The sequence below is a fragment of the Macrotis lagotis genome, chromosome 1 (genome assembly GCF_037893015.1).
Source record: "Macrotis lagotis isolate mMagLag1 chromosome 1, bilby.v1.9.chrom.fasta, whole genome shotgun sequence".
Lineage (NCBI taxonomy): Eukaryota > Metazoa > Chordata > Mammalia > Peramelemorphia > Peramelidae > Macrotis > Macrotis lagotis.
In genome coordinates, this window is record NC_133658.1 from 314,252,981 (window position 1) to 314,269,415 (window position 16,435).

The 16,435-nt window shown below is 42.9% G+C and overlaps 1 protein-coding gene and 1 non-coding gene across 2 annotated transcripts in view; both read left to right on the forward strand.

Moving 5' to 3' along the window:
• The window catches only part of VSTM2B (V-set and transmembrane domain containing 2B), a 55,180-nt gene that overhangs the window by 4,553 nt on the left and 34,192 nt on the right, over nucleotides 1-16,435 (forward strand). The window contains exon 4 of the mRNA XM_074211438.1: nucleotides 357-840. Coding sequence (XP_074067539.1) covers nucleotides 357-840 — 484 coding nt within the window. The remainder of the gene's footprint in view (nucleotides 1-356; nucleotides 841-16,435) is intronic.
• On the forward strand, nucleotides 3,831-3,955 carry LOC141510766 (U6atac minor spliceosomal RNA). Its single transcript, XR_012475175.1, has one exon. It is a non-coding gene; the product is annotated as a U6atac minor spliceosomal RNA (small nuclear RNA).

Sequence of the window (16,435 nt, forward strand, 5' to 3'; positions counted from 1 at the left end):
TGTGAGACTCAAGAAGTGTTGTAGGAAGACCAAGTGAAAAGGGATCTGTAAGAACGCTAAGGGGAATGGAGAAGAGATTATTAGGTACAACAGGAAGGTTCAGAAGTGTTTGGGGGGGTAATAATACAAAGGGAAGAGCGCAGGGAGGGGGACAGAGACGGAAGGACTGCCTAGACCAGATGCTGGCCAGGGCCCAGGCAGTGGGGGACGAGCTGGGCCTCCTCCAAGGGAAGGGGCACCCTGGGGCTGACAGCAGCGGGCGCTGCGAGGCCAAGCGGGAGGCCGGTGCGCGGGGGCCGGGGCAGCAGGGCGGAGGAGGAGGCCTAACCCCGGCCGCCGTGCCGCCTCTCTTGCAGACCGTGCGGGTCCAGGGCAATGACATCTCGCACCGGCTGCGGCTGTCGGCCGTGCGGCGGCAGGACGAAGGCGTGTACGAGTGCCGGGTGTCGGACTACAGCGACGACGAGACGCAGGAGCACAAGGCCCAGGCGCTGCTGCGGGTGCTGTCGCGCTTCGCGCCGCCGGACATGCAGGCCGCCGAGGCCGTGTCTCACATCCAGAGCAGCGGCCCGCGCCGCCACGGGGCCGCGGGCCGCGCCACCTCCGAGCCCGGCCGCGACAAGCGGCCCCCGGGGGGCGCCGGGGCCGCCCAGGCCGCCGCCGCCCCGGCCGCGGAGGAGGAGGAGGAGGCCGCCGCCGCGGGAGCAGCAGCGGGAGCCGAGAGCGAGGCCGCCGCGGCCGACGCCGCCACCACCGCCGCGGCCGCCGCGGCCACCGCCGCCTCCTCGGCCTCGCCTCCGCCCGGCGGGGCGCGCATCCTCCGCCAGCGGCACGGCTCGGGTGAGTCGGGCCGCCCCTCGCGGGGGGCGGGGCGGGGCGGGCGGCCGGGCTGTCCGTCAGCGTGCGTCGGCGCCTGCGCGGTGGGGGAGGGGAGGGCCGGGGGGGGGGGGCGCGTGCGGAGGGCCGGGCCGGCGCCGCCGCGCTGGGAGCCGAGCCACCTGCTCGCGACTCCGTCCCCCGAGGCCTCGAGGGCCGCCTCCCCGGACTCGGACCCCGGCGCTCCCCGGCGCTCCTCGGCTGCCCTGGCGCCAGGCCTCCCTTCTCCCTCCTCCGCTTGCGCCGCGCTCCGCACTCTAGTCTGCTTCTGCCCGGAGCGGCCCGGGGGGGCCCGGGGGGGCCCGGGGGGCCGGAGCGGCCCGGGGGGGCCCGGGGGGATAAGGTCCTAAGAGCCATAGCAGACACCAGGGTGCTCCGCAGGTGCCCAGGAGAGGGGTCAGTTTGTTCCTTTCAAGTCGGGGCCACTGGATAGATGACTGACCCCCAAAACCATCCCGCTTCCTTTACCGGCTGCCAGCCCTAGAGTTTTGACACTCAGCCATTCCTCCCCCGTGGGCTTACCCTTTCCTGAGCTGGGGCAGGGTGGGCTCATGGGTCCTCCCCCGTGGGCTTACCCTTTCCTGAGCTGGGGCAGGGTGGGCTCATGGGTGCTGCTTGAGGCTACGGGGCTGGAGAAGCCGGCCTCTGCAGACAAGCAATGTGGTGCTACTGGGGAGGGACAACTAGCCCTTCCCTGCCCGGGCCTGAGTTTTAAAATTCCCTTCTGCCCCCAATTATAAATCTCTGGTTGATTTAACGGAAACACTGCTCAGACTCCCTGGCATTCATGCCTCAGAGTCCCTGTGCCGAGATAGGAAATGCAAGAGTCTTCTAAGTGTTCCTCACCCATCACCTCCCAACCAGGGCAGAGAGGATGCCTAGGCCTTTTTTCAGACTTCCTTAGGACGAAAAAGCCCCAGCTCTATGGCTCACAACCTTTATGACCCTGGGGAAGCCCCTTTTCCTACTGTTTCTGCACAACGTAGTTATCCTGGCCCAAAGGATCCATAAGTTTCCTTCTAGTTCGAAGTCTTATGATTTAGATCAATTTGAAAAGTAAATAATTGCTCATTAATCCCCCCCACACACACTCTCTGCTACAAAGTTTTGGTTGAAGAAGAAAAAAAAATTTACAAAAAGGTGAGACCCAGAGGGTTGTTGTTGCTACTGCTGCTTTATTTTCAGGTAGCAAAGAAGAGGGGGGTATGTGCTCGGGAAGAAGGAGCTAGAGAGGGACCCAAGACAGAAAGGAAAGTGCAGATGCATTTTTAACAACAAACAAAAAAGGATGCAATCAGTGCGGCTGATTCTGATCTAGCATCTCTAATTAAAAGTTCAAGTACTTAGTGTAATAAGGCTGCAGCAGGTCGGGGGGATAATGCAAGGGAGTCTATTTGGGAAAGCACTTCAAGGCACCTAGAAGTAGATCTAGGACACTGTTGCTAACAGAGGATTCTAAGTCTGACTGCCTGCTAGTCTGAAGCTGGAATATTCTGGCTCTTAGAAACCATATTTAGAACAAATTTAAGATTCAAACTGTGTCTTTCAAAACTTCAAATTGTACTTTCCTATATACAACAAAGCAAAACAAAACAATTCTGTCTTTTGAACTGCAAAATGTGTATAATGCCTAGTATTAGGCTCTGTTGCCCTGGGGTGGCTCCAGGCTTTCATTGTCACAACTTTCTTGCCAAGCAAACTGACTGTATTTCTCAGAAATTCCTTGGGGTCAGGAAAAAGATAGGTAAGACGCCAGTCAAATTTCCACAAGCCTCTTTTCCACCTTCCTTTGTGTTTGGACTTAGATTTAATTTGAAGGACTTTTCTTTTTAAACTTTCCACTGAGTTTACTTAGCAACGTGTTGGGAAGAACATAAAAATGAAATCTCATTAAGAGATCTGGGTTCTAGTCCAGCTCTGCCACTCAATTTAGCTAGATCATCCCAATTACCCCTGGGGTTAGATGCTGCCACTATCACCAATTTATAACTGAGGAAAATGAAGTAGATAAAGGTTAAGTGACTACCTCTGGATCACACAGGTAGTAAGTCTCTAAGGTCAGATCTGAACTAGGGTCTTTCTGACTCAAGGCTTATTGTTCTACTCACTATGCCTCCTAACCCTGTTGAATCAGAAAGTTCTTTCAGAATGATAAAAATACTACAGACAGGAAACACAAGAGAACTTGATTTGTCCATTCATAGCCTCCTGCAGAGTTTACTCAGGTTACTTAAGTTTCCCATGTTACATTAACTAGATCCTAATTTTTTTTTAAAGTAATGACTGATAGGGACAGCTAAGGGGCAAAGTTGATAGAGCACTGACCCTGGAGTCAGGAGGATCAGAGTTCCAATCTAGCCTCAGACATTTGGTATTTACTTAGCTGTGTGACCTTGGGCAAGTCACTTACAACCCCATTGTCTAACAAAAACTTAAACAAACCCAAAACAAAAATGGCTGAATAGTTCTGTAATATGATTGATGGAGGGAAAGTGATAATAAATGTGCTTAAATGGATGACTTGATTGGTAGATGACTACCTAGAGACCAAATACCTCCCCCCATCTAGATGTCTCTCAGCAACTTATGTGTACTATAGAACAAAGAAAAGTCTGTCTGTTCAATAAGTTTATATAGAACATCTTCATGTATCCAGCCCTGGATTTTAGAACTTTCTGAGAACAGAAAAGCAGATATGGTTCTGAGGTTTATTTGTGGAACTCAACCTAGAGGATGAGACAAAATACATACTTGACAGGTGAAATGATCGGACCACCTGATAAGATGTAACCAGACTTAATGTGATGTGGCAGATAAGTGTTACTGCTTCATGATACTGCCATGAGTTCAGGTGAGACTAGGATACTTAGGGAGAAAAAAAAATGGAAATGATGAGACTTGAATTGGATATTAGTATTTGGATTTTACCAGGAGGAGATCAAGAAGAAGATGGAGTATTGTATGAAAGGAGAGAAGGTTAGCACTCCCCTTGATAAGGAGATGGGGGAAAGGTTTCCAAGCATAGTAGGGTAAAGGATCTAGAATCATAAGGGTTCAGATTCTATTTCTGCTGCTTTAGTACCTGTGTAACTCAGGTACATTCCTTCCCCTTTTTAGGGCAGGAGTTTTCTCATTTGTAAAGTGAGAGATTTAAGGTACCTAAACTCTGAAGTCCCTTCTAGCTCTCAATCTGTTGACCTGTGAGGTATATACTCTTTGAGTTCAGGTGAAAAAGTGGAGATTAGGTTGGAGAAACAGAAGATTTGTGTTGAGGAATACTGAGAGATAAGGTAGAATGGTCCAGGTTGTGGAAGGCTTTGTATGTCATGTTATGCTTTTTTGATGTTACCACTGGGACACTGCTAAAGAATTTAACTTGGGAGTGAGATGATAAAAGTGATGTTTTAGGAAGATTAATTTCATAGAAGTTGAAAAGCATTACCTGATAGAGGTTTTTTTTTTCCTAAACTAATTAGAATATCCCCATTTTCCCTATCCCTAACTAGTTATCCCTGGCACTGGACATAAAAGGGATAGGGAAAGACAATGTGGATATCTTAATGTACCCATGCCCCTTATTGGCACAACCAGGGTTCACATCCCACTGATGATGGAGTGCCATCTTCATATTTGAAATGCAGCAGGTTATTATGAACTATCCAAAAGTTTGTCGGTGAAATCAAAAATAAATGGGCATAGCACCATCCATATTGAATGGCCTGACAACTAAGAGACTTCTCCCAGGAGAGCTTTTAAATTCCCTAATGAGAACAGGATCCTCAGGATGAGCCTGGGCAATGGCTGACTCTTGTAATGTACTTCAGTACCAATAATTAGAGAAGCATATCAGGGCTATCCCCAAGCTGACCTTGGAATCGTTGTCTATAGAATTCATGTCAAAGGCAACCATCAAACATGTGGTCACTAACAAAGGATCCCAGCCAGTACTCTTCCTGGCTTCTCTGACTCTGTGGAGGCTAGTACAGACCACTATGAAGAGAAACCAAATCTGCCAGGTCATGTCTACTGAAGAACTTTAGTGGTTTATGCACATTTAGTACTGGTTTGAAGCTTATCTCTGCCACTTACTATTTGTGTGTCCTGGACAAATTTCTCTCTGGGCTTTCCTCATATGTAAAATGAGGACTTGGGCTAGAGGACTTAAGAGGTCTCCTCCAGCTCTGAAATCCTGTTTTCTAAAGTGAGAAATTCTACTTAAAATTGTTATTTCACAATCTACTCCTGCCATGGACTGCCTATGAATTCAAGTCAAGTTAACAAGAATTTATTAAACACTAACTATGTATTGTGCTGTGCTGAGAGCTGGTAATACCAAGAAAAGCCAAAAGAAAAGCAATCCCTGCCCTCAAGGAATTTATATTCTAATGGGAAAATTCAACTCACTGAAGGAAGCTGATAATCGGAAAGGAGATGGAAGTACCAGACTTGGGGGCAGGGGAAAGGAAAATTCCAGAGTCAGGAACAGTTTGAAGAGGAATAAAGACAGAGTTAACCTGGGCATTCTCCTAAAATACAGGTTCTGAGAGGAACTAGCCAAGGAGACAGAAAGGCTGCAATGGCAGAGATGGTTTACAATGTGAGAAGTAGTTCAGAGATTGTGGGAACTTCCACAGTCTATAGCGTGGTAGAAAGAAGTTCTGAAGAAATGAATCCTGTAGAGGAATGAAGATATTGTTGGCTTATGGAGAGTCAAGGAAGAACCAGATAATATAGGGGTGGAGAAACCAGTACTTCCAATCTAAGTGATCAAGGAGTGAGTTTCCAGGATGAAGAGGTTTCTATATCATGGTAGAGAAAATTCTTTGGAGATCAATCAGGATGGTAGCCTAGAGAGGAATAAATTTGTGAAATTCAGTGCATTTCAGTAAATAAGCATCTATTATATACAATCTATTAGTTACTTGAACTACAAAGACAAAAATAAAACAATTCCTGTCTTCAAGAAGCTTATATTCTACAGGGATAGGCAGCTAAGTGGTACAGTAGATAGAACTCCTGAAGTCAGAAGTTCAAATTTGTCCTCAGACACTTGATTCTTACTAGCTGTGTGACCTTGGGCAAGTCACTTAAGCCTGATTGCCCCACATCCAGGGTCATCTCCTGTCAACTTTGATTTATAGCTGGTCACTGGACCCAGATGGCTCTAGAGGAGAAAGTGAGACTGTTAGCATAGCACCTCCTCATTCAGTTCCATTTCAGGGGCATATCACGGCATCACCTCCTTGATGTTGTGGTCTTCTAAGAGACTGGAGGACAAACATCATCATCATTCTACTGGGAGTTACACGTACAGTGATAAGTATATTTAAGGTAATTTGAGATAGAAAGGGAGAGTAAAAGGGAATTAGCGAATATTTCATAAAAGAAGTGACACCTACTCTGAGCTTTGAAGATAAGAATTCTGAGAGATGGAGAGTCACTGAGGATAGCCTTGAGAGACTCTAAATTTTGAGTTCATGATAAAAACAGAAATCATTTTGGCTGGAATAGAGAATGTGTCAAGGGAATGTGGTATGAAAGGCAGGTGAGAGCCAGATTGTGATTGGCCTTTGAAGTCATGCTGAGCAATTTACATTTTGTCCTGGAGGTGATGGGGAGGCTATAGAAGCAAGGTTCTGATAGAAGGTTTTTTAGAGGGAAGTGACATGATTGGGCCTTAGAATAATGGTTTTAGCCACACAGATATGTGTAGGATGGAACTGGAGAAAGGAGAGATTAAAGTAGTAAGTCCACCAGGTCTAAGTTAGAGGTGATACCTGTCCTGGGATAGTAGTTTTTGTGAGCTGGGGCAGCTAGATAGTGAAGTGGGCAGAGCAAGGGCCCTGAAGTTAGGAGCCCTAGATTCAAATATGACCCCAATCCCTTACTAGCTGTGTGACCTTGGGCAAGTCACTTAACCCTGATTGCTTCACATCCAGGGCATTTCAAAATGTCCTGATTCATATCTGGCCACTGGACCCAGATGACTCTGAAAGAGAAAGTGAGACTGATGACTTAGCACAGCTCCCCCTCACTCAAATCCAATTTATATGCTTGTCATAAATCCCTTGATATCCAGCTAGTCTCTCTACTGCCTAGTCTGTGGGCAGCATCTTGTCTAGTTAGTCTCTTCTGTTTCTATCCCCCCCTCCCTGCAACTCTTCTCCTTGTATTATTACCCCCACACACAAACACTTCTAAATATTCTTTTTATATCTAGTAATCTCTTCCCCATTTTCCTGTGTTAGTATTCTTACAGATCATTTTTCACTTAGTCTTCCTACAGTACTTCTTCAGTCTCACATCCCCCCCACACACACACAGAAATGATGGACAAACATCAGCAACAGCTTTTGTGAATATAGTGAATTGAAGGTGTATTACAAAAGTTCAGCTTAGCTTCTGATTCTCTCTGAAGACAAGGAGAGAGAAGAGATAGAATGACTCTGGGTGACTGGGATGATTCTCCCTATAGAATGCAAGGAAGTCTAGAAGAGAAGGTTTGTTTAGAGAGAAAGATGTTGAGAGCTTTTTTTTGTTCTTGTTATTGCACATGTTGATTTTGAGTTGTCCTTGGGGCTTACCGGTGGAGCTGGCAATTGCTAGCACAAGACTGGAGCTCTGGAGACAAACAAGGGCTGAGGCTACTGCTCCAGTCATATGTTGCCTATTAGTTAAGGTTCCTCTGTGCATGAGCACAGTATACATCTTACCTTCACAACCTATTCTTAATGTCCTCAGCAGAATCAGATTGAGATTTCAATCGGAAAGAAAGAGATTTGCCAAGCATTATCACTCTTAATGACTGCCCATTTCTACAAGCTACAGAGCACAAAATCTAAGAGAATGGAATTATAGTTCTTGGTATTCTCTTGGGTTGCCTCATACCCTATAACCTCTCACTTCCAATAGTAGATGAATAGAAATTATAAGGAAGAAGATTTAGGGGCTCATTTTGAGGAAGAACTTAAGATCAAATGGGTTAGGAAGTAAGCTTACCTTCACCGGAAGTATTCAAGCAGGGAAGCAAAAGAAAAGATTAATTAAATGGAAGGTTGTCCTAGATAACCTTTAAGTTACCTTTCAATAGTAAGATGTTTGCAATACTCTGATTTCTGTGTCTGTGTCTTCACAAATGGCTGTGCCAGATCATATCTAGATTTGGCCAGTTTTTGTTGTTGCACATTCTTCTTTCTCAAAGAGAAACAATGATATCATGAGTGTGATATCTTGACTGTGTGTGAATTGGATTTAAGTGTGACCTACTATAAACATTTTGAGAATGGTTCTGATGTAATAGAAATTGTTAAGGAGGACCTTTAGACTGGGGCAGATGATATGGCTCAAACTGAGATCTCAAACAATGATTGTACAGAACAAGCTTCCAGAAGATCTGTACTGCCCCACTCCAAGCCCTTGCTGGGGGGTGGGGGGGTGGATCTAGGCCAAGATAAACAAAGAAGAACTGAGAGGGGCAGGAGATTGAATTGTTGCATGCAAATATCAGTACCAACTTTTTTGCTTAGAGCTCCTTCCCTGGGCAACCAGCTAGGGTCAGAGTTCTTCACAACCCAGTGGCTAGAGATATAGTTTGTTCTTTGAGGGTCACAGGGACTGATGAGAACACCACCCTCAAACACACACACACACACACACCCTTATGTTAATAAGCAATATATATATATATATATATATATATGGGTGGAATACTGGCCCTGAAGTCAGGAGGACCTGAATTCAAATGCAGCCTGAGACACTAGCTGTATGACCTTGGGCAAGTCATTTAACTTTGCTTCACATCCAGGGCCATCTCCAATTGTCCTGATTCATATCTGATCACTAGACTTGGATGGCTCTAGAGGAGAACTTGTAGCACAGCACCCCCTCACTCAAATCCAATTTATATGCATGTCATGGCATCATCTGACATCATGGTCTTCTTTGAGTATGAAGGACAAATATCATCATCATTAAGAAATTCTTACATATATACAACATATATATTTCCTGATTTCCTCACATATATACATAAATACATACTTGAAAAGTGTTTATTCAAAACAATTATTAAAAAATCATATTTGGTGACTAATAAATAGTAACCTTTTCCAGTGTAACTGCATTTTAAATATTCAGGGGGTGAATTTTCTCCTTTCTATAAGAAGGAATGTTCTAGCTTACTTAAATAGGGAAGCAGGTGAGGAGAAGTGTGATAAATACTCCAATCTCCTTAAATAGGGATGGGGGAACACAAAGTCTACAAAAGTCGAGAAAATAACACCCTTTCTACAACCAGTGATTCAGGTTGAAAGATAATCAGAATGGGGCGGCTAGGTGGCACAGTGGACAGAGCACCAGCCCTGCAGTCAGGAGTATCTAAGTTCAAATACAGCCTCAGACACTTTATAATTACCTAGCCCTGTGGCCTTGGGTAAGCCACTTAACCCCATTGCTTAACAAAAACTAAAAACAAACAAACAAAAGATAATCAGACTCTGATTCTTTGGGAAAGAAGTGAAAAGTTTTTACTATGGCAGTACTTTGGCCTGAATGTGTACACACACAAAACAGACACACACACACACACACACACACACACACACACACACACAGACACCTTAGGCCTCTGTGGCTTAAGCAAGATGCTTTGGCAAAGCAGGCAGAAGAAAGAAACAGGAAATGGCAGAATTTTCATCCCATAAATTCAGCATCAGCCAGGCAAGAAAGCATTTTCTGTGCCTCATCTGGGCCTGGCTTAGCCAAATACATATTTGCACTAAAAGTTTATGTGTAAACACTCATGTCCTTCATGTCTCATTTACCAAAAGGTATAGCAATACCTGCAGCTAAAAATACAAACCAAGGGTTGTATTAGGAAACTGGTAAAGGTTTTACAGTGGAGTCTACTCTCTACTGTTTTAAATGTGATTTCTAATGAATAATAGAACTTACAAACTATTTATCTCAAAATGTACCTGTTGTTTACAATCCGTTTTTTTTTTAAAGAAAATACATGGAACTCCTTTCCAGCAGACTTAGCTACCTGTGAAAAGCACTGATATGATGTATGGGTTCATAGAATACATTTTGTAGTTCAGTAACCCTTTTTGTTGAATGGTCCCTTTTTATTGACTAATGGTTTCCCTTCATATGTACCATGGGAACAAATCCATAGTGTTAGGGCTTCTGATCATCTTTAGATCAATAGCATGAGGGCTAAAGAAACACATGCTATTAATGTAATGCTTCAAAACTACAATTTCAGCTGGAGAATTATATAATTTCCATTGATAATAGGAAATTGACAGCAAAGACCATGACTGATAGATTTAGAGAGATAGTTACTGTTTGCCTGCCATGAAGGTAGGTTGCCTGTGGGTTGCTATGGGAACTGTAAACAGCTTGGAAAGAAGATGGTGGGCAAGGTGAAGGCTCACTTCAATGGGCAAAATGCCCAGTGATTGGGGCGGCTAGGTGGCGTAGTGGATAAAGCACCAGCCTTGGAGTCAGGAGTACCTGGGTTCAAATCCGGTCTCAGACACTTAAAAATTGCCTAGCTGTGTGGCCTTGGGCAAACCACTTAACCCCATTTGCCTTGCAAAAACCTACAAAAACAAAAAAACAAGATGCCCAGTGATGATGCCATGGCTACTAGGGAAAGTGCCAAGGCAACAAACAAAAATCATTATAGGACATTGTCCTTCACTGGTAGCCCAATTCAGAGAACTAAAGGTATGAGGTGAGGGAAACTTCAGTGGAGATCAACTTCAGCCTTACTGACAGAATGGGAAAAAGAATGTCAGAAATATCCAGGATGTTTGGACAGCTATTGTATGAGCATAAATCTTCCCCTAGTGCCTGGTTAGTTTAGGTTTCTGTAATTGCTCTTGCTTTACACTCATATCATAAACAGCCTAGAGATACTTACTGAACATTTTAGCATTCAAATATCTTTTTTCCGAAACTGGGTGTCCTTATCTCACCTAATCTGAAAGTGTAGTGATTTCCCATGGGTCCAATCCCATTACCTATCAGTATAGAAGTTTCAGCTCGATCCATTTCCAACCTGGGCTGGTTCACCCCCTTAGACAACTTAGTGACCTCTCTGCTCCTAAACTAAAGTGATCTTCCAGCCTCTGCCTGACTAGTAGGAGATATTACAGAAACAAACCCAGCCAGAAACCAACTTCTTTAAAAAATACCCACACTTGCATTAAATTTTGATTGCATTTTATGAAAAGAAAAGCCTGCTGACCAAGATATCCTAGAAACAAGATACTGAAAAATTCCACAGAGGAAATTCAAAGATGAATGCAGAAAAGAGCTCTCCAACAAGTTCAGCCAAAACCATTTCATTCTCATTGGACAGTGGTATGATGAGATATAAGGCATTCATTCTGATGTGAATATTCATTCATTCATTCATTCACCACAAATTTATTATGGATCTGCCACCTACAAGATGTCATGTTGGCATTGTCACAACAGTGATGAATAAAACATAGGTTCAGTCCTCAAGAAGTTTCCAGTCTAGTAAGTGAGGTAAATCATGAACATAAATAATCATAAATCAAGGCAGAATATGATAAATGCCACTAAAGAAGTCTGAATAACATTCTCTAGGAGTATTTTATGGGTGGTGGCAGTCATGTTTGACTGGGCTAATCATGGAGGTCCTCATGGAGAATTGACATTTGAGCTGAATAAATGGTGAGTGAATAGAATTCATTTTGAGGAGAGGAGAAAGAGAAGGAGTAGTAGTAGTAGTAGTAGTAGTAGTAGTAGTAGTAGTTAGGAGAAGTAGTAGTGGTAGTATAGTAGTAATAATAATAGTAGTAGTGGTGGTGGTGGTGATAGTATAGTAGTAAAAGTAGTAGAGATAGTGGTTATAGTCATTGTAATAGCAGTAGCAGCAGCAGCAGTAGTAGTAATAGAGGTAATATTGCTTATCATAACAAGCATTTATGTAGACCATTAAAGTTTGCAATATATATATTATATATATATATATATATATATATATATATATATATATAGTGTGCCATTTGAGCCTCACAACAACCCTGTGAAGGAGATACTGCAGAATTATTCTCCTCATTTTACAGAAAAAGAAACCAAGACTCCATGAAGTTGTGATTTGCTCAAGGTTACAGTTAGAAACTGTTGGAAGCAGAATTGGAATCACTGTCTTCCTAATTCCAAGAGTAATACTCTAAATACTCTACAACATCACATTGTCTCTCAAGGAGACCTGCTTGAATGAACTCCTGATGATCTTCATGTGCATCTTCTTTTATATTCCTTCTTTTTTAAAAAGTTTATATTTAGGATTTCTAATCAAAAAGCTTCCACTTGAAATCAATGGGCAGTTGATCTGATCATCATCTATTTAATATCAAGAGTTTTATTAAAGAACTTAGCTATATGAAAGAATATGATCCAAGGAATATACTTGCTTTACCTTTCTTTGATATTTAGCAATCTGACTCTAAACTATCTTTCCAGGCTGATTACTTCTTACACCTCATCATATACTCTATACTTCAAGCAAACTGGATTCTTTGCTATTCCACATCTACATCTAATTCCCTCCTCTGAACCCATGCCTTTGCTCATGGTTAGTATTCTCTCCCTCCTCACCTGTGACCCCTGAAACTCCTGGTTCTCTTCAGAGCTCTTCTCAAGTGTCTTCTTGAAAAAACTTTCTGATTCCCTCATTTGTTAGCAGTCCCTCCAATACCTGCATTACTTTTGTATATATCAAGTGGAAATACAGTAGTAGACTGTAAGCTCCTTTGGGGCAAGAACTATGGATCTCTTTTGTATTTCTATCTCCAGTGCTTAAGCCAGACACTTAGTAGGCTAAATATCAGCAGATTGATTGATTTTTATCTGGCCCTTCCTATGAATCTATTTCTCTCTTTAGTTCTCCTAACTACCAGTTCTGCTTTGGGAAGAGGAGTTCATCTAGTTCCTCTTACTCCTACAAGCAGTTAGTTCCCATAGTCCACAAAAATGAAGATTTGCTTTAAGCTTCCTCCTGAATGTCTCTAAATACCAAGCTGGCCAAAGGAATATCTCATCAAATACGAATAACCTGCACTTTCCAAGTTCAATATATTAAGGATTCTCCAGGCATCTGTAGGGATAAATGAGGCCAAGTGTTTTTTGTAATATGATATTGATTAGTCCAGCCTATGTGTGGACAGTGGCAAGGACTTGGCTTGTAGTCTTCACCTTGTGCTTTCTGGTCCTTAGAGGATGACAGTTTCATGGCACGGAATAGGTTGGTCTTCTTTTTTATCCTTTTTAGCCATCATCAAAAACACAGTAATGGTTACTGACAAACTGTATCCAGATTGGAGAAGCCAAGGATGAAGACAATATAAAAGAAATTGTGGGCAATGGGTCTACCTAGCCCTGGATCTTAGGGTCCATATAAAGCCTTCCTGGTCCCTGGTGCTTCAGATGAAATCTTTGTTCTTGTCACTGTCATGATGGAGTCCCCCAGGGAAAGCAGATGTACCAGAAATATCAAGATGAATTACCAAGTGTGTCTTCTTCTTTGCTGTTGGACATACTCTCAAGTCACGAGAAGTTTGCACAAAACAAAACAGGCATGATGGTGCTTCAGAAAGAGAGAAAGCTACCATGTACACCTACTACTGACCAAAGTGAATGGATTTCATATCCTTAAATTCCCCAAGATGACACCCAAGAAGTTTTGGTTGCATTGTCTTTTAATACAATCTGATATCACAGATGAATATTGTTTCTGGAGAATGCTGTGAGTATAACTTCAACCATAATTGTTACCAGAGCTGGAAAATTGATGCTCTTTCAGATATACATGACTTCAGAGGGGCTGGCACATATCTTTAGATAGCACAAAACAAAGATGAGGTAAAAGAAGACAGAAGTATCTTGTAGAAAATATTTTTCCCTATCAGCATACCTTCAATCATTTTCACTAACTCATTCTTAAGTTTAAAAAGTGATCTTTCCAAGTTTAAGAGCTGCTCCTTCAAATTCAAAAGAATACCTTGTCAGATTCATTCATTCATTTATTCTTTCTTTTAATGAACAAGTGCCTACTGTGTGCTAGACTGAGGATACAAAAAAGCTTACATTCTTGGGAGGGGGTAGACTAGAGAGGAAGGAAGAACTCCAAGAGTCCAATATACAATATGAATTTGAGAAGTACCTAAAACTATCGAGACTTTTAGGGAAGGGTACACTGAAAATGTCCAGGAAATAAAAATAAATATAAAAACATATGTCACACATTCTAGCCTCCTTATTACAAGTTAAATGAGCAGTTAAATGGAGCTGGAGGGAAGACATAGATGAATAAAGCAGGAGTCCTTACATTTTAATTGGCAAGGCAAGACAAGGCATTTGTTTGAAAATATAGTATGTGAGATATGAAGGATTGTGGATAGAGAGTCAGCATCAAATTACAGAGAATCTGGATTCAAATTCTACCTTTGACACTGTCTTTGTGACTCATTTGAGTCATTTAACTTTATTTAAATTCCAGTGGCCTCTCTAAAATTTTAAGTTGAAGAACAGATGTGCCATGCTGAACTAGTAGAGGAAATTTCTTCACCAGTTCCACATACCAATGAAATCAAAAGTTCAGTTGACAGAGAGAGAGAGAGAGAAAGAGACAGAGGAGAGAAGAGAGATAGACAGACAACGACAGAGAGACAGACAGCATTAATTCCACAGACATATTCTCAGTATTACTGTCAGCTCCCTATATCCAGTGCTATTTCCAGGATGACATGATCAAGGCAGAGGTATTTTCCTTTGTACTATACCCATTAGTGTAGAGGTGAATGGCAAGAAGATGGGGGAGAGATTCATTTCATCTTTGTCTTTTCAAAGACTGATCACATCACTTGGGATGATGGTGTACCTACTCCCTGGTGGATATTCAGCGTGCTGGTTTTCTACAACATCTTCATTAGAGGCTTTAATTGTGCTTTGACACAACTCTGATGGCTTCAGCAGGATCTATCCTGCTATTTATTGTTTTGAGTTTTTTCCCCAACATTAAATTCCAACAATTGCGGGCTTCTATTCTGGGTGCCTAGATTGGGTGCAGATGGGAAGAGCAGGGCTGCCAGAAAAGCTGCCTGACTTGTCACAACAGTTAGCCACCAAGTGGTTCTGTTTTGTTTTGTTGGGCCAGCTTTGTGTGTGTGTGTGTGTGTGTGTGTGTGTGTGTGTGTGTGTTTGTACATTGCAGGGCTGTTATCTGCAGGGAAGCAATTGTCCTAGCTGGAAAGAAGAGCCATTTGGCAGGAAAGGGACCTGTGCTTTATGGAGAGGCCTGTGTGCTTCTAATACACAGGATGATCATGTCACTGTGGGGAAAAGGATTTGTAGAAGTGAAATGGAGTTAAAGTTGAGTAGCTAAAATGTCATTTTTGGGCAGACTGGTGTTTTGCAAGGTCCAGTGAAAGGACAGTACCAACATCTGAAAGAAAACCAAACAAAACTTGATTGTGACGATTCCTGCAGGTGCAGAAATAAAGGAAATGAGGAGTTCTTTGGCAAAAGATGAACCACACTCATAGAATCTAAATAGTCCTAAATCCCAAATGAGTAGAATTTGAGGCAAACTTTTACAAGTGGAAATAGGAACTACCCTTGATCCACCCCAAGGGGCCACTAGGTCTTTATGAGCAGAAGGAGGAGGCTTTTTACAATCAACCAAAATTATGACAGGTAGGGTGGTGTTGGCTCAGAAGCTGATTGGAATTCAACTAGACTGGATTCAACTCTTGCTTGAGCAAAAAACTCGAATTTGAACCCTACTATGACTGTGATCATAGGCTAGTCTTTAAATCCTCCAGAGTCTCAGAATATATTATCAGCATATATTATTTTTTTTAGGATTTTTGCAAGGCAAATGGGGTTAAGTGTCTTGCCCAAGGCCACACAGCTAGGTAATTATTAAGTGTCTGAGACCGGATTTGAACCCAGGTACTCCTGACTCCAGGGTCCGTGCTTTATCCACTACGCCACCTAGCCACCCCATAGCATATATTATTACAGCCAGTTTTATAGCATGGGTAGAATATTACATACATTATCTACCTCAGTGGCTCGATGTGAAGCCAGTACATTACAAACCTCAAAATGCTTATAAAAGTGATGTGTTATCATGCATAAGCCCCTACTTATGTGCCCTATATATACAGTAGGAACTCAATAAATTTTTATTAAACTAAACTGCCCAGCTTGGTGCTAATTTCTGTGAAGTAGTAGAGTAAGGTATGGTCCCAGTCCCCCAGGAGCTAGTGCTTTGCTGAGGCAACATGACTATCTCATGCATAGTGTGATGAATTGGGGGACAGAAGGCCTTTCCTAAATGACCTCGGACAATTCACTCCTACTTTTCTGGGGTTTCTTAGTTTCTTCATTTATAAAATGAGCAAGGGGTGGATTAGATGGCCTCCAAACCTCCCTCCAGCTCTAATCTATGATCCTGTGTCATAACAGGGGCAGCTGGGTGGCATCATGGATGGAGGTCCAGACTTGGAGTCAA